Below are 18,021 nucleotides of genomic sequence, written 5' to 3' on the forward strand. Positions count from 1 at the left end.
TGCCGAGCCGAACACTGTTCGCACGCCACACTGTAATTTGGGTACATTATCTACCATTGGAGATCACGTAAATTGCATCGGCGCTTGTTGTAGTCTGTTTGGTAAGGAACGCGGTTACCGATAATGGACAGGGTAAACAATGGGATCTTTTTAGCGGGCGACTAATGACAGGTGCAAACTGACCCCACCGATTCGGGCACCCAAGTCAAACAGGCATTGTTTTCCTGCTTTATCTTGTCCGAAAACATCCTAGATCAATATTTATGGATTAAGGGCCAGGAATCTGTGCTGTACTGTCAAATCAAACCACACTGAACCCATTATTTCAATTTTTACAATTTAAATCATCATCTGATGATTCTGTACATATTGAAATAAGTAGTAATATTGGCTATCAACATAGGTACCAATCTAATAAAGAACCTCCTCCATTTTAGAAGTGAGTTAAAAATGTATGTACTCACAAGCCCCAAATTAAACTGGCTAATTTCTCTAGCAATGCTCCTCCACAAATCCAAGTCCTAATTTTAGCAATTAACAATCCAGGCCGTCCGTTCCTAAACTTCCTAGAGCAAATACGAAAACGAATGGTCGTAAAATTTTAATAGTGATACTAATACTTATGAGCGTAGGTGTGCCTATTACCTATCTATAAAATAAACCTAGAATATTATTATATTAGCTGTGCCTGCGACTTCGAACGCGTGAAAAGTTTGAATAATATTTACCATTTTTGCAACATTTTTCTTTACTGCTCCGTCCCTATCGGCTGTAGAGTGATGTTATATGTACTATAGCCTTTAAGCCTTCCTCAATAAATAAGCTATCCAACACAAAAACAATTTTTAAAATCGAACCAGTAGTTCCTAAGTTTAGCGCGTTGGAGCAAACAAACTCTTCAACATATTAGTAGTATAGATTAGTATAGATAGGTATTGCAAATACTAATACCATTTTGTTACCATTGTAACTAAAGCAATTTGTTCTCTGTCACAGTCCATAATATAATATTTTGAGTTAGGAGATTTTAATTTCCGGTTTGAATAATCATTTTACAGTAGGCAATGAATAACGTGCTTTAGAGCTATCTGAATGCTTTCTCGACTAAGATGTATTCTATTAATAACCTTGAATGTAAATAAACTAATTACTATGGATTTCATCGCAATATTTATTGCTATAGATGAGAAAACTACATGTAATTAAACACTGATTTGGGGAAGGCCTATTTTCAGAAATGGACGTCCTTATAGCTATGGCTGAAGCTAAAACTAATTTACAGAAAAATAATGCTCAGTGCTGATCTCAGGAATGCTTGGTGCCCATATGGCTGGCATTGCAGCATATGACTCTTTGAATGGTCTGGGAGACAAGAAGGATTTCTCTCTAAATAGGCAGAGACTAGACAGTATCGACTTGATGGTGATCAGCGCCTTCTTAGTTTGAATTTCGTCGGTAATCATCTACTGCTTTTAAAAGCATATGACCGCCAGAAAAAAGCGTTAACATACGTTGAAGCGGTAAGAGGTCTGGTAACAGACCCGCGGGAAGCAAAGTTGCACCGGTACGCCACCGCGCCGCGGCCGGTTTCTGTGTGGCATGAGGCATCTCGAATATTACAACAATCCACACCCAGAGTCCCAGAACGCTCCTGGTACCGGTATTCAGACTATACCAATACCGGCACGAAGTTTTTTTTTATCCACAACGAGTAAGCTCTTGGCCTGTATCTCACCTGATGGTAAGTGATGATCAGGCCGAAGGTGGAAGCGAGCTTCACCCGGAATCCTCAACCACGGAGGAACTGGCTATCTTACCTCTAACTGTTGGAACTCAGTGTGTTTCGCGCTATGTCAGTCAGCCGCCAGGCCTAGTGGTTCGCGGAGCAGGCTATTGTACAATAGGTCGCGGGTTCGATCCCCACACAATAGGCAAATATGTATTTGTGTGCATGATGATCACACCTATGTATTAATCCACCCATATCCTGTATGTATTTTATTTTTTTTCTTTGTTCAGAAAACCACAGCTCTTTATAATAATAATACAAACAGATATTTTTGTTCTTACAGGCAATAATAATATTAACTAACCCATATCAATACTACCTACCTATTTAAGTATGACTTGTGTCGTCTGGTCCCAATCCCGGCTATCTAATCCCAAAAAAGCAAAGCTTTTTATGTCTAGATGACACAGAGTAAAATGTTAAGGATTTATCGAGTGTGACCTTTAAAAATTGAACTCCCGACTGTCCAAACATTGTTACACTCGACAAACTAAGCATCATAGTACCCTCGAGCCTCCAAGATGACGGGAAGTACCACCAAGTCAAAGCCGGATAGAAGCCGCGGACAACACGGCAAAGCACTCAAGAGTCACCACCGAAGCTTAAAATAGAGACGGGGCGCAAACCGCTCGCCTCTCTTAAATCCTATTACAGGAACGGAGGATCTGCCCTATTCATACACATTACCTCACTCCTATTTGGGCATTGGGCAAGAAATTGAAAATATATCCTACTTACATAACATCGTACAACAATGTAGGATATTCGAGTGCTTCGATCATCAGGGCCGTCTTCGAAGTCCCATGTCCAAAAATTCTGCTGTTCTCATTCAAACTTTATGAGATTTGGCTACTATTTTCAAAAATAACCCTGTATAGAAATCGACAACCAATTTTGTTTCGTCTCCGCTCTATTAGCTTAAATCCTAGCAATTTCGGGAAACGATAGGGCAGCACCCCTGCTGCCCCATTTAGCTTTAATATTGAAGTGGGCAGTAGGTAGAGTACCCATAGTTTTTGAACCATTAATTTTCCGCAAGAGAACACTTATCCTAAAAAAACTACCTACTTATATTAGCCTTTTGACACGAACGCAGGCTACTTAACCAACCAAGAGCTTTTAAAGTATGAGCAAACTTAATAAATTGTTTTGACAGCTAACAAAGTTTGCCTTTATCGTACCATATCATAATTTTATTGGCATAAAATGGCACAGAATATTTCAATAATACCTACTTACTTAGTACTTACACGTTCTTAAACAATGGGGTAAGTAAGTACTTAAAACAATTAGCAAGATGACTTAATAATTCATTGGAAACGCTATTCGCGAATACGTGACTCGATTACATAATAGGCATTCTAAATAGTCACACATGCATATTTTCCTGCAAAGACAGTGTAAGCACGTGTAAGTATGTTACTAATACTACGCGGGAACTTCGAACAATGTAGATATACCTGGGTAGTTATGGGAAAACATGATGCATTGATATGATATCACGAATTAACAACGGGCGGGACGCAGATTGTCGGCACTGCCGTAAAATACTATAGACCAGAATATTTACGAGTATAATAACTTAGCAAATTAAGAGGACGATGCATCCCGTGTAGAGAATACAATCCCGACCATGTTTTTCAATCCCGGGATTACGGGATTTTTGATGGCTAATCCCGGGATCCCGGGACTATCCCGGGATCAGCCTTATGTGGGAATTGGGTTCGATAATTGCAAACGTGATAGGGATAGAGACATGCGATTTTTGGTTTTACGAAGGTAATACGATAGAGAATAATACAAAGTAATAAAAACTACCTGTTATAAGGGCATTTTATGGAGAAATTTATCAAATAAAAAAAAACTCAAAAATCAAAAAAAGTATAATTTTTTTATTATTTGTTGGCATTTTCTGAGTATTTTATGTATTTTTTTAGTATCGTCTGTTATTTATCATTATTACTGTTTTTATTTTATCAGGATACTAGCTGTGCCCGCGACTTCGTACGCGTGAAAACCCGTTTTCGCAACATTTTTCATTATTGCTCTACTCCTATTGATCGTAGCATGATGTTGTATAGCCTATATAGCCTTCCTCGATAAATGGGCTATCTAACACTGAAAGAATTTTTCAAATCGGATCAGTAGTTCCGGAGATTAGCGCGTTCAAGTAAACAAATAAACAAACTCTTCAGCTTTATAATTGTATTAGTATAGATACCTCTTAGTTTAAAAATTATTAAGTTTTCTTTACAATAAGTAATTGGAAGAAAAAAAAATCTATAACAAAATAAAAAAAACTCAGAAATTTTTTGACCTCTTTTTTGTCAATAAAAATAGGTCTAGTTTCACCTAATTTTATATGTGCACTTTATCGTGACTCACACTGTATAATTTTATGCTAAGGTATAATCCAGGCAAGGTTAGTCAAGGCCCAACGGATCGTAGAATGCAAAATAGACTTGTTTATATCAATCCCGAAAATACCGGGATTAGCCAAGTACAGTCCCGGGATTTTCGGGATCAGAAAATGGTCGGGATCCCGGGATCCCGGGAATCGGGATCCCGGGATTGTATTCTCTAATCCCGTGTGATCCATCAAACAAAATCTTAAATATCTTAACAAGCAATATTTTTACAGCCAGACTATGAATACGGGTTCCAGCTCCAACGCGTAACAAAAATAAAACGAGTGCACGCCACACAAAGTTGGAGGTTGCGGCAGGTCTCCGCGCGGGAAATGCTTGCACCCATACCCTTGACGTTTAAAATACTTCTGGAAAAAAAACAGGACTTTCTGGTTAGTCCCGGACAATGCTGCAATGTAACAAAGAAGTTGATTTCAATTCGCAAATTTCAGTAGGTACGAAACGATAATATCTACAATAAATTGCAGATTTAGCATCATCCTCACGGACTGCAGACTTTTTATCAGGCGATTTAGTCGGGCAGTTAAAATCAGTATGAACGAACATGCATAAAATTATGCACATTAGATTTGGTATCCGTCTTTAGTCTGCGGGGAGATTTAAAAAGAAACATGTCCTACTATTTGGAGGCTTGTATTATGAATAAGTTCCAGAGGATGTAAGAATACTGAAAATATTCGTATTTGTTCATGAAAACTTTTTTAGCGATAGACCTCTTCATAATCGTACTTGATTGAAATTAAAAAGTAATCTAAATGACAAACGATTTTGTGGTAAAATCACCAAAATGTCTAATGTTATTTTGTAAATTATTGTATGTTCATTATTTTCGATTTATTTTAGTTTGTATTGATTATTGTTAAAATAACGCAATTTGATAAAAAAAATAACCATGGCGGGTAAGTTTTGATTCCTCTATATTCCTCATAGTATGAAGTGGCAGATTTCTGTGTATCTAGAGAGCCTAGAACGGTATACATACAAGGCTTTTCCCCATGGCTTTCTTCTGATGTCGGTCTGTTATAAATCACTGTAATTTTTACTCGAGCGCTATTCCCCACTACTAGCAAGTCCCTAGTGAAAATACTTTTATTTAGGTAATACAAAATGCCGATGTTTATGTTCCATGAGAATAATGCGTTCCAGTATTAATCATTCTACAAAGTAGAAGATGCCCTGTGCTCTTCTGACTTATCAACGCTAATATGGTGGTCTTTCATAACAGAAATGGTCTAGCAATTTCGGCGCTAAAACCTAACAGAAGAACTGAGTAGCATTTCTACTGTACATCACGTCCCGAGTGTTCTTCAATAAGGGTCAACACTCAACAGCCACCCCTCAATCGGGCTAGTCTGTCTTTCTAACTTCTCATCTTTCCAATATCAAAATTCGGCGCGAAAACGTAGCAACATATCTGTTATTATCTGTGACTGAGTAGCATTTCTACCGTACATCATGTAACAACGTCCCGAGTGTTCTTCAATAGGGTCAACAGCCACCCACAATCGGGCTAGTGGAAGGAGCAATGATCCGCCAATTGACTTTTGCCCCCATTTACGCCATCATCCAGATACCGCGTAGGTCTCCGTCTTCCTTTGCAGTCAAACGTCCTGATCAACTCTACATTCTACAAGCTTTACCCATTCAGTAGTAATTAGAATTCTTGTATTTAAGATGCTAACTTTACCTATCTCGATAAAATTGTAGAACTTTACTCTACTGCCTCAGATTTAATTAAACTTACCTCTTACTTGCCGCCTCGCGAGAAGTCTCCCGTAAGAACTGACGAATGTTTGCTCAGTGCCTAGATCAGTCGCCCAGCAGCAAGCGAAAAGATCGTGGATTCAATTCCCAATTGAAATCATCGATATTTTCAAGTTTTAAATAAGAAATAAAAAATATGACATAAAAGCAAAAAAAATATGCCAGGTAGGTAGGATTGATAAGTCGAAAGTAATAAATCTTAACTAGGTAGCAATAGTTCTTCCTAATTGTCAAGGAATGCAACCTTTTCAACAGATGAGACCGCTGTCTTGCTGAACATCAGCGATATGATCGATCTGGCGATCGGCACGCCTGAGGTAAGAACAAAATGAAACTCTATGTAGGTACATCTATGCTACAACTGCATAGCAAATTATAAGAGTGGTAGCTATTTCACTTACTTACTGGGTAGCTTCCTTATTCAATTTCCTCAGGCCAACTTCAGAAAATCCACGGCATACTTAGTATTTTTTCTTCTTTAGAAATTCAGAAATTCGCAAAAGTACTGCTCCAATTCGAAACGACTAAAATTAATAGGCTTTCGTTCGTCTAGGGCCTAGACTTGACTAGACTCTAGGCTAGGCCTAAGTATAATAATTGGTGATTTTTTTCCGAAGCAGAAGCTTAATGTCAAATGATCTAACAACAAAATATGACGTATAGGAGATTCGGAGAATCATCTAATTCCAATCTCCAATTCTCACAAAAGAGTTTGAACTTTTTCACTGACGTTTAGGTTGATTATGTTGACTTCAGGTCGGTGTGGTGGACTTCAACATGCTGCAAACGGTCCTGCACTGCCTCGCCCAGCAACTACGAGTCCTGGGCAAGAATGTGGAGTTGAGAGGCAGCGTGGCTGCTCTGCCTGTGGGCAGGGAGAACGTTCAGACTATAGCGATCAGCGAGTTCTTGGTCGACACTGACGATAAGGTTTGCCTATAGAGTTAATTTTCCTGAGGTTTAATAATAAACAAATTCCTATGTAACTTAAAGTTGTGCGGTTTCACCGTGGCTTTTCGCAAATTTTGTAAACTGAAAATATAATTACAATAAGACAATGAGCCGTCTAAAAGTTAACTATCTGAGAATCCTTAAATCATGGCGGATTGTACTTACGACGACAAAATCATCGAGAACAAGTTCAGCGTTCTAATACTTATTTTAAACTTTATTTTTTCAGGCTTCAGGTATTGTGGCGAAAAACGAGATAAGTGAGCACCAAATAATTGAAACTGCTTACATTATTGTAGGTGTGTTACTAATTTCTTGTTAATTACAGCTGTTCCTCAAAGTCCGCGGCCAAGTGAACCTGAGACGATTTTAGTTGGTGAGTCTGTCCTACATTTAAAACTTACGATAGGAACAAAACTTTGGTAGTTACTTACCTAGGAACTGTAGAACCTGTTTAATGATATTTTTTTCTTTTGTTCTCAGTGGAAAGAGTGAAGAAAACAGATTCGCCAACCAGTGAGTAAATTCTTCATCACTTTTTACCTTCACCTCAAATTGTATTTTGATTTCCTCAACATAAAAATGCAATTTCCACCACCAGCCATACGAGGAAGCCCTGCTCGGGACAGATCCCCTCCCCCACCTCCCACTGCCCCCTCATCAGTCGCACCACGACCTTCCCGCGGCCTCACTTCATCAGAGAAACTGTCCCTGGTCACTCTGAGCAAGTTCAACCTATTGGAGAACACCGTGGAAGACCTCAAGAGTCGAGTGTATGGAAGCATGCCTAAGAATGAGGAGATACTACAAGAAGTCAGGTAAAAGTGTTGACACAATTTTTCAGGCAATTCTACCAGCTGCTGTTGCAGGTTCGGAAAACTTTGCTTACTTAAACCCAACGTGACAGAGCATATAAATCTGAAGGTCTTGCTGACTTTGACGTTCCAAAAAAACCCTCCATGGAGTGGCATCCTATACCTCAAGCACTGACAAAGTTAGACCTATAATAAAGTCTATTCATACTTTCTCAACAGATCACAAACCAACTTGAAGGCGATAACGGACATGTGGACGTCCCTGAACGTGTCATCACGACTAGAGGCGACAGAAGAAGGCATAAGCAAGCTTAGCTCGCTCGTGCAGGACCTCATATCGGAAACTTCTGGACTACAGGACGCACTGAAACGACGCGCTTCTAAAGCGTAAGATTTGCCAATCGTAGTTCTCTAAGCTTTATACTTCTACTTCATCTAACTGATGAGTCTAGCCCAGAGCTTCTCAAACTCCCTGGGTTGTCGCAGGAAACTGGCAAGTTCCCAAGAACGTCACAATAAAAAAAAGTTTGGGAAACCCTGGTCTTCCAAACCAATGACGCTGTATCTTAGTAAAGCTTCAACCTCACCGTCACCAACGCGTGCAGATCGCAATCGAAATCAAAGACTAATGACAAAGGCGATCTGCATGTGGTTGAAGCTTTAGGAAAGCCAGTAAACTGAATCTCAAAGATCCAGTTACCATCTTCAAACGCAGTCCCTTCTCTAAAGTGATAATAGGTGATAATAGTAAAGGCTTACCCTTTTCTTTTCACAGGCCAGTAGCAGCACCACCTCCAGCACCGGCGCCGGCGCCCGCACCGGCTCCGGCGGCCCCTGCAGCGCCGGCGCCTGATGCCGCTCCCGCCGCCCCCGCCGGACCGCCGCCCGCCTCCAAAGAAGAGCTTGGGGCCATACAGAAACACATCGAGAACATGCGCAAGGATCTGGACGAGTTGACTAACAACTTCTATAAGACGCTTGAGGAGGTGCAGGCTGGTTTTGGTAAGTTCCATATTATTATCTCCCGCCGCCCCCGCCGGACCGCCGCCCGCCTCCAAGGAGGAGCTCGGGGCCATACAGAAACACATCGAGAACATGCGCAAGGATCTGGACGAGTTGACTAACAACTTCTATAAGACGCTTGAGGAGGTGCAAGCTGGGTTTGGTAAGTTCCATATTATTATCTCCTGAGCTGCCCCCGCCGGACCGCCGCCCGCCTCCAAAGAGGAGCTCGGGGCCATACAGAAACACATCGAGAACATGCGCAGGGATCTGGACGTGTTGACTAACAACTTCTATAAGACGCTTGAGGAGGTGCAAGCAGGGTTTGGTAAGTTCCATATTATTATCTCCCGCCGCCCCCGCCGGACCGCCTCCAACAAGGAGCTCGGGGCCATACAGAAACACATCGAGAACATGGCAGGGATCTGGACGAGTTGACTAACAACTTCTAAGGCCTCAGCCTCGAATTTAGCGGGCAGCGGCGTGGGAGCGGGGCGGGCAACGCAGACCTGTTCTCGAAACAAGCGGGCAGCTCGCGCGGCGCTTTAGCGGCGAAGTGATGTGTTCGTGGTTGTGTTGTCGAGATATTTGTTTTTATTCGCAAACGAAATGTCTGAACAACGGCGACAATTTTATTTCGATTCAAATTTATTCCTAACGCTCGATTTATTGTGGGCAAAAGAAGGAGTGCGCTGCCCGCTCGTTTCCCGCTCCCGCGCCGCTGCCCGCTCGTTGCTCGCTCCCGCGCCGCTGTTTTCGAGAGTCGGTCTATTTGATTTTACGCATAAGATCCTGCCGCTCCCGCCCAGCTACCGCCGCCGCCCCGCTGCCCGCTAAATTCGAGGCTGAGGCCTAAAAGACGCTTGAGGAGGTGCAGGCTGGGTTTGGTAAGTTCCATGTTATTATCTACTGCCGCCCCCGCCGGACCGCCGTCCGCCTCCAAGGAGGAGCTCGGGGCCATACAGAAACACATCGAGAACATGCGCAAGGATCTGGACGAGTTGACTAACAACTTCTATAAGACGCTTGAGGAGGTGCAGGCTGGGTTAAGTTACATATCACAGCCCGCAGAATCAAGTGGCAGTGGGTGGGGCACATAGATCGCAAAGCTGATGGTCGCTGGGATAGAAAAGTTCTCGAGTGGCGACCACGAGCCGGAAGACGTAGTGTGGACAGGCCTCCCACTAGGTGTAAGGACGATCTGATGAAGGTCACGGGAGATGCCTGGATACGGGCGGCGCAGGACAGGTCTTTGTGGAAATCCTTGGTGGAGGCCTTTGTCCAGCAGTGGACGTCATTCGGCAAACGAACGAATGATTATCAAGACACTTTCAGACGCCAGATTATAAATCTGACGGAATTTTCAATTTTACGGTGACAATATTTTTTATAAAATAATTAATTGACTTTATTTTTTTTAACAGACGCCCAAGCGGCTACACCACCCCCACCGGCAGCGGCGGCACCAGCTGAAGCTGCAGCACCACCGCCTGGTAAGCTTTCACACCATACCTACCTACATTGTAACATTGTGTATTGGTATCCTTCCGTTTGGCCAAATTACTTTTCGCCAAATTTCACTTCGCAAACAACTTATCGCCAAAGTTTCATTTCCCAAATGAACTTTTAGCAACTGTACTTTTCGCAACTAATTCATTTGGTCAAATTATCATTTGGCCAAATTTTACTTGGCAAATGTTTATATCGCAAATGTTTTATGTTGTCAAATATTATATCCCAAATAATTTGTTTGGTCAAATTGATACTTCACATACTTACCCACCGTTAACCACAAATCAAAGTATAAGGCACATGATCATGGTTTTCACAAGAATTTTATGTAAAACATTGCAGGAAATAGTATGGTTGCAAAAAGTAGGTATTACAGAAAAAAGTAGGTTAGGTTAGGTTAGAACAGTGACCCTTAATGCGCGAAGGCGAGCGAAGCGTGCCGCGGTAAATAATGTGTGTCATCGTTATCATTTCTTTCGAGCCTCGAGGAAATACCTAGATCTAATCGCAGGAACGCAATAAGGCTGAACGCTATTGAAAAATATTATTATAATGACATGCAATTCCGAGCGAGGTTCCGCGTCCCTAAAGAAACGGTGTTGTTTCTGGATTCATAATTTGGAAGCTCTTTGAAACCCCTCACCAAATGCCATACAACCAGTGGACCAAATACTTATTATAACCCTACTAACGTGTACTAGGTGATATCTTCCAAATCTAACAGCCAACTGTGCATCGTATAGTGCACGAAGTAACAACCAAAATAGCTGCTATGAAATCGCTTTACATAAACATGCATATTTCTGAGGATTAAGGGGACATCGCATAGCAGCATTTCCAAGAGTTGTTGATTTGTCAATTTGATGCTCTGTCAGTCAACAATGATAAATGTCAATTGTGGTTACGTTTCGGTCCACGATCGCCACTTAATAGATTTCAACAATAAAAAGTATCACCCTTAAAATTATTTTTTTAATTAAATAAAAATGCAAGCATTATTTTTTTTATATGATAAAACGAGATTTATATATAATAGAAACTAAAAATAAACTGTTCTATGTTAAGTTGAAGGAGTATATTTCCATAAAAGACAATACATAACCAAACGATGCTGCGTGTAATGGATAAAAGACGTAAAGTTATCATTTGTGTAAATGAAAACATACTTTTTTTGGTAAATGTTGCCATTATGTAAACATTTGAGAGCTGCTTAGCTGATCACGGCTTCAAATCCGTTGAGTAGCGTTTGAGAATACCATTTAAAATTGAAGGATACTTAAATTTAGGAACCCGTCAGCTGAGTGACAGATTTGAGTAGTGTTTCAGTATTCGGCCGTTCGTCTATTTCTCACGTTGACAACTATGTAGGTATTGATTAAAGCTAAATTTCTACTGATTAGTAGCCGATCAATTAAATATGTAGGTATATTCAACCTGACTACGAAATCTTAATCTGACTGAACACTAGTTTAGTTATTGTGCCTACTCAAAATTTGATTTTGTATTGAGGCTGCTGTTCCAATAAATTATATCATAAGAATTATTGCTTAATTAAAAGAGAACGCTTTTCCAACATTCGCCCATGTCCCTCAGAGAAATAGCTAAAAACATTTCCGTAGAAATTTTCATACCATCGAAGTCCACAGACACACCTATAACAACAAAAGTACAATAGACAGTCTTCACAAAAGGCTTCCGTCGTGCTTTGTTCAGCTTCTATCGGCTTCCAATCAATGAATTGCCTGATAACAACATAAAACGTAAAACGAATGATCCTTCGTCACTTATTATTGGTTCTTCGTGTTTAGCCCATTTGCCGAACCCCGTTAGGTACTTATACCCATTTAAGTCTGGTTCATAAGTTCCGAACATTATGTGAAATGGTTCGAGCGCTTCTATTGTCTTCTGACACATTGAGCTTGAATTTAAAATGCACGCTTTTGCATTTTTGTAACGTTGAACTTTGACCTTCCATCTTAATGGTCACGAATAGGTCTTTAGGCACAATTAAATTTACTTTCTTTTTGTAAATCATACTATTATAATATCATTGCAGATCGCCGACAGTCAACGCATCCTCGTCGGTCCTTCACACTGATCACTGCTGACCTGATGAATAGAATCAATGAGCTGGAGAAGAAACTAAACAAATGCTGCGACTCCATTGGCAAGAGCGACGGCGCTATACAAGACCAAGTAACTATTTCTGTTAAAAACAAAAGACGTAACATTTTTTCTTCGTAGATTTTCTACTTGATCTAGAAATACAAATGAAACCCAAACTATTTATCAACTAAGAACAAAACAGGTTCATTTTCAATGCAGAAATCATAAACAGTACTTTAATCTTTCAGATAAATTCATTCCAAGATCAACTGGAATATTTATTGAAACAAGTGGCAACTTTGACGCAAGATCTCGCAGCTGGAAAACTTTCTCCGGATCTTATAAAAGACTTACAAGGTGACTAAAGATAAACCTTCATGTAATAACCCACAAATACCAATACAAACAAGCATAATCTTCTTAAATATTTTTTTCTGCTAACCAGGGTTGATGCAGCTGTTCCAAACGGTCCAGGATATGCAAGAACAGTTGAAACAAGTTCACGAAACAGCTCTGCAGTTAGCTGCAGAAAAAGAAGACAGGCAGCATAACATCAATGTAATGAGCAATATTTATCCATTTGTAGTTCTCGAAACAGCAAGGCTACTCCGAAACGTAGTTTCAGGTCTATCTGTCACCATCACTCATGCTGGCATCTCGCTTTGCGTGAGAGGGATGGCAACATTCGAAAGTTCAGATAACATTTTTCGGAGTAACCCCGCAGATCCGAAATCTTTTTCTCCCTTAAGTGGTTAAAAAAACAACGAGAAATCACTCAGATTTAAGCCATGTTCTCTATCTTATCACTAACTACTTTTTCAGGCTCTCTTAGAACAAATAGAACTGCTGAAGACGGTCAAGCTGGACCGCGAAGACATGGTAGAAGCGATGGCTGAGAAGGCCGACCTACGGATGCTGGCGAGGAAGGTCTCGCACGACCAGTTCGAGCTGGCCTGCGACGATCTATCCAGAGGACTCGAACATGCTCTTGGGAAACTCAACCTACAGGTTATTTATATTTTTTTTTTGTCTTCGGCACTTGCGATTTTGGTTAAAGTACCTAATAATGTGCTCACAGTTTTTATTGAACTTCGAAAGTTCTGAGCTTCAAAGGCGTTTAGTTGCAGTCTGCTAATGGTCTAATGGATACAGTCTGCTACCAAACCTACAGGTTATTAAAATAAATCTTAAGATCCATCCTGGGATTCGTTGGAGTAGGAGTAGAGGGGTAGTAGTAGAGGGTAAATGTAACATGCTAACAGCAGTTATCCATAACCTCTTGTCCTAATATCTTATGAGACAAGATAACGGGCAACCTCAAACGATTTATATTCGGACATTCATAACGTCCTACGAATTGGACCCAAGAAAATGAAGCGATTCCAAGTATGGAATCGCTTCAGGTGCAGGTAGAACAAACAGTAGTTTGTTCTACCTGCGAATTGAACCCAGATCCACTTTTCTGGCGACAGATTGATGATGGTGATTTTCTGAATCTACAGTCTCTCCACGGGCTCATGAACATCTAGCTATAATAACCGAGACTCCAAAAGATCGAATTATTTGATGAACTTTGTTTTCTTTCTCCTAGGAAGCACTATGGCAACAAGCCTTGGACGACATCCAACGCGAGATCGAGATGAAGCTAGACAAGATGGAGCTGTCCCCAGTGAAGGACTTCTTCAACAGCAAACTGAAGCAACTGCAGGAGAATCTGAAGCAGATGGCCTCGCTAAGGCGAGAGGCCGAGGCAGCGGGAACCAAGAGGAAATTGCTCAGGTAAGGCCCATGTTGAGAAACAGTTTGGTAAGCTACTCAACACTGCCTCAATAAGACAGCAACTTTCGGGAATTGAAATATTAGTACCTACGACTTTGGCTCTTTGCATCATTTGCTTGCAATCACCATAATAAGTTAGCCCTGTAGGTACCTAATCAGTCCCATCCATCGCATAAAAGTTTCTATCTTACCCAGGCGTCTATGTATGTTAAGATATCGTCCATAAAATGTAGCAGGTATTTCAACTACGACTGTTTTCTGTATCCAAAATGCACCTGTATAATTATGCCTGTTAACTGTTTCGCAAATTAATCTCCCTCTGGGTGTAATCCGCGGGAAAATAATAAGGGAGCCGCGCATGCCAAACCATTCTGTTTACATTAGAAACCATGACACCCTTCTGAGCGGGAATATGCAGTTGTGTTCCCTCCATTTTCGAAGTCAAACGTTTCTCACGTAAGTACTGATTGCGTCTTATGCATTTTTTGACTCGGAAACGTTCTCGATTTTTTGGCTATAATTCCACAATGATAAACACCTACATTTAAATAAAAACAAACAAACATGTACGGAATACTTAATTCAGTTTCTAAACACCCAGGTTCGGTACCTAAGTACCTACATACTAACTATGTATTAACCTACCTTCTGTATGATATTGCAAAATGCTTTGTCCTGTTGGTATTTCAAATACGTATTGCTAATGAGCGGAATTCCCTCGTCTAGCTTTTCGCATTTTAAGTACTTACTCCCTTCCCCCAACACATTTACATCTTGCAGTTCAAAGAACGTTCGCAAACCAGACGGTTTTCCTAGTAACCTAGCAAGTAATTAGGTAACTGTATTACATAGATACGGTTATTACAAAAAAGGCCATTTATTACTGTACCTATTTCAATATTAATAACTTTACCTATGTAGACATTTTGTCAGCCGATAGTTTAGTCGGGCTGTTCAATCAGTAGAACACGGATTTAGTATCAGCCAATTTCTCATACAATTTAGGAGCCGACCAAAATTTTGCGCACAACACTACTAAGTAGGGTAAATTTTTAGTTTTTGATTTGTAACTTTCTTAATATTAAGAGACGTAAACTGCATTTCGTGCGACGCGAAAGCGGTTATGCCAACGGAGGCGGCCAGCTCTGTGCCGATCAGCCGCCCTATGCCAGCAAACCTGTCCATGAAGCCCTACCTCAGCTACGAACTGGGTAAGAATATTGCGATATTTTTATCTCAACGAAACGTAATAACAACTTTCGATTTGGATTCCCTACGATCAAGTCAAGGTACAAAATTGTTTAATATATAATATTTCCGCTATATTAGCAAAAACATTTTTAACTAACAGAACTGATGTCTAGTGATCTAGAGTGATACACAAAGCGTTATGAGAATCATTCAACAAACGCATTCTACATTCGAATAAACCATACAAGAACCATCATATAAGCAAATTGGTTTCGTGCGGAGGGCACGTTACGAGTTAACACCGACGCCATTTAAAAGTCAATTCAAACGCGTTGCTTTGTTTCCTCAATTTTACCATACAATCTAATCCATCTAAAAGTTATCATAAGCAAATTGTTTGGTAATAGTGTTTTGCTCATTCGACATTCTAATGAAATACATTCCGTTACGCGTCAGTTATTCAAAGTAACAACAACAATGGAATTGGTGTACATGGAATATTGCAAACGACACCGCGACGCTCAAACATTTCTGCTCTTAGCGAGAACCCTTTAGGCGCGAATTATGTTATCTTAATATTCCGCGCAGGGCGTTTATCACATTCATAGGAATCCAGCTAACGCCTGCTTAACAATGTCGGCAACTTGGGACACGAATACCCACCGATTTATATTCCTGCTTCGTCCTTGGATAAGTTTATCGATTCAATTCAAAGAGTAAACGAATTCTTGGAACGATATTGTTATTGGCAGACGCGATCCGCAAGACACAGCAGACCAATGTGCCGCAGAGGAATATGCACGACTGGGAAGCCATAGACAAGCAAATGGGCTCGGGGAAGCAGCAGCCACCGCAGAAAGCCAGGTGACCCTTGATATGAAAGCTATTCATCATGTCAACTTTTCATTTGTGACTCTTTCCTCCGCCAACCAAATGTTCAGCAAATGGTTTAGCAAATATAAAAAATTGTGAAACTCGACAAGCCCTGGAGCTCGCTACTGTCTAATAAGCGTGCCGATTGCGCAGGCGCTATCAAATCTTGGTTTTCAATTTTACCCACTTGCATATCATCCCATTAGAACTTTGGTCATATTTATCACGCGTTACATATTGATCACAATTTAGTTATCTAAAGTCGTCGAAAAATACCCAAATAATGCCTAAACAACCTGATGAACCCTCACGAATTTCTGTTCGCAGGTCGGAAACAGACAAGCACCTATGCAACCGCTACTGCGGCGGGTCGCATACGGTGACCACTCCTGCGCAGCGCGTTGCGCGTCTTGGCCACTTCATCAAGCAGTGGGGCCCCGATGTGTTGCCGCTGTCCTCTAGCTTGGCTACGGGTGATGATGGCAGGGTACGTATTTATAAACAATCGACATAATTATCATGATATTATCGAATCGTGTACGATGAAAAACCGGACAACGAGGATGGAGTAATTCAGAAAAGTGCAATTCTTGACTTACTTTACTTAATGTCCTATGTCCCCTAGATGGGGCAGAGAGCGTCCACAATAAATAGTCCTCCATCGCGTTCGGTCTTGAGCTTCGCGTTTGATCTCGCTCCAAGTCTTGCCGATCTTCTTCGCCTCGTCTGCTACAGTGCACCGCCAAGTTTGTTTGAGCGACCAACTTTGCGTTTTCCTTGGGGTTTCCAATCTAGAGCCTGCTTGGGATATGATCGGGGTCCTTTCAGAGTGAATATCAATTAAATAAATAATTGATTAATGATTGAAATTAAAACAAATTATTTCAGATGTATAAAGTGAGCGGCGGGGAAGCAGCTAATGTTGGCCCAGGTACATATTATTTATTATGCTGTGATGTACAATATAATTCCAAAAGACTTACATAAATAATATTCTCCTTATTCAATCACCAGGTGGCGCTGTGGATGCTTGCACTCCAAAACCGGTTCCTTCGAAACAGGACAAACCAAAACCGCCTCAGAAGCCTATGGTGATAAGCGCGGTAAGTATCGAACGTAACAAAAATATTATTATAATGTTAACTTTTTTTTTCGACAAATTATTGACGAAGTGCATTTTTGTTACAGGAATGTCGCTGCTTGGATGGAGGTAATTATAATAATTGTCGGTAGACAATTATTTTATGCTTTTAGTATGTGTGAATTATCTGGGTATTATCTTAGAGGAAAAAAATTGTTTTTGTGCGTGCAATTTTAACCGAGTAGCGGTTTTATTTATGTCATAAATTATGAATTTTTATGTAGGTGAAAAACAGGAAATCTAATCAACGAAATTTCGAAAGTTTAAAATTTTTACCTATTCGATTTTTAGTAATTTTTACTGAATGCTGCCACACAAGTGGCAACACCACTAAACTTAATATTTTTTATATTGTTTTCAGATCGACCACCCAAAGGCTAAAGAACTTAATAATAATATGATAAATTATTATAAAATGTCGCATTTTGATAGTTATATTAATTGGTTGAATCGTTATTGTTCTTCAAGTTTTGTTTAGCTAAATATTTGGTATTTTACTAATCATGTAATGTGCAGAATAAAATACATAATTTTTAATATTTCTTTTATTTTCATGGCAAATCCATTACCATACAAGTCTTATAAGATACTCCACTACATTAAAACCTACACGTCTTTTAACAAACCCAAAAGGTTGACACAAATTCAGACAAATTATGAATTATCGCT

General features: G+C 40.3%; 1 protein-coding gene across 1 annotated transcript; it reads left to right on the forward strand.

The window, feature by feature from the left end:
• Positions 1 to 5,078: 5,078 nt before the first annotated feature.
• On the forward strand, positions 5,079 to 17,869 carry LOC114356630 (uncharacterized). Its single transcript, XM_028309886.1, has 23 exons — positions 5,079 to 5,117; positions 6,238 to 6,299; positions 6,739 to 6,912; positions 7,163 to 7,193; positions 7,262 to 7,309; positions 7,417 to 7,449; positions 7,535 to 7,751; positions 7,968 to 8,135; positions 8,524 to 8,863; positions 9,051 to 9,078; positions 10,175 to 10,243; positions 12,319 to 12,458; positions 12,617 to 12,725; positions 12,814 to 12,926; positions 13,191 to 13,376; positions 13,960 to 14,147; positions 15,234 to 15,358; positions 16,091 to 16,202; positions 16,539 to 16,698; positions 17,100 to 17,142; positions 17,226 to 17,314; positions 17,400 to 17,421; positions 17,714 to 17,869. Exons 1-23 carry the CDS (start codon positions 5,111 to 5,113, stop codon positions 17,731 to 17,733), a joined length of 2,484 nt encoding a protein of 827 aa, XP_028165687.1. The 5' UTR covers positions 5,079 to 5,110; the 3' UTR covers positions 17,734 to 17,869.
• The last annotated feature ends 152 nt before the right edge of the window (positions 17,870 to 18,021 follow it).

This window comes from Ostrinia furnacalis, unplaced genomic scaffold (assembly GCF_004193835.3).
Source record: "Ostrinia furnacalis isolate ACB-3 unplaced genomic scaffold, ASM419383v2 OfSCF2841, whole genome shotgun sequence".
Classification (NCBI taxonomy): domain Eukaryota; kingdom Metazoa; phylum Arthropoda; class Insecta; order Lepidoptera; family Crambidae; genus Ostrinia; species Ostrinia furnacalis.

Coding starts and splice junctions, on each gene's coding strand:
- LOC114356630 (XM_028309886.1), top strand. Junction 6,913..7,162: donor TGGTCGACACTGACGATAAG/GTTTGCCTATAG, acceptor TTATTTTTTCAG/GCTTCAGGTATTGTGGCGAA. Junction 7,194..7,261: donor TGTGGCGAAAAACGAGATAA/GTGAGCACCAAA, acceptor TGTTAATTACAG/CTGTTCCTCAAAGTCCGCGG.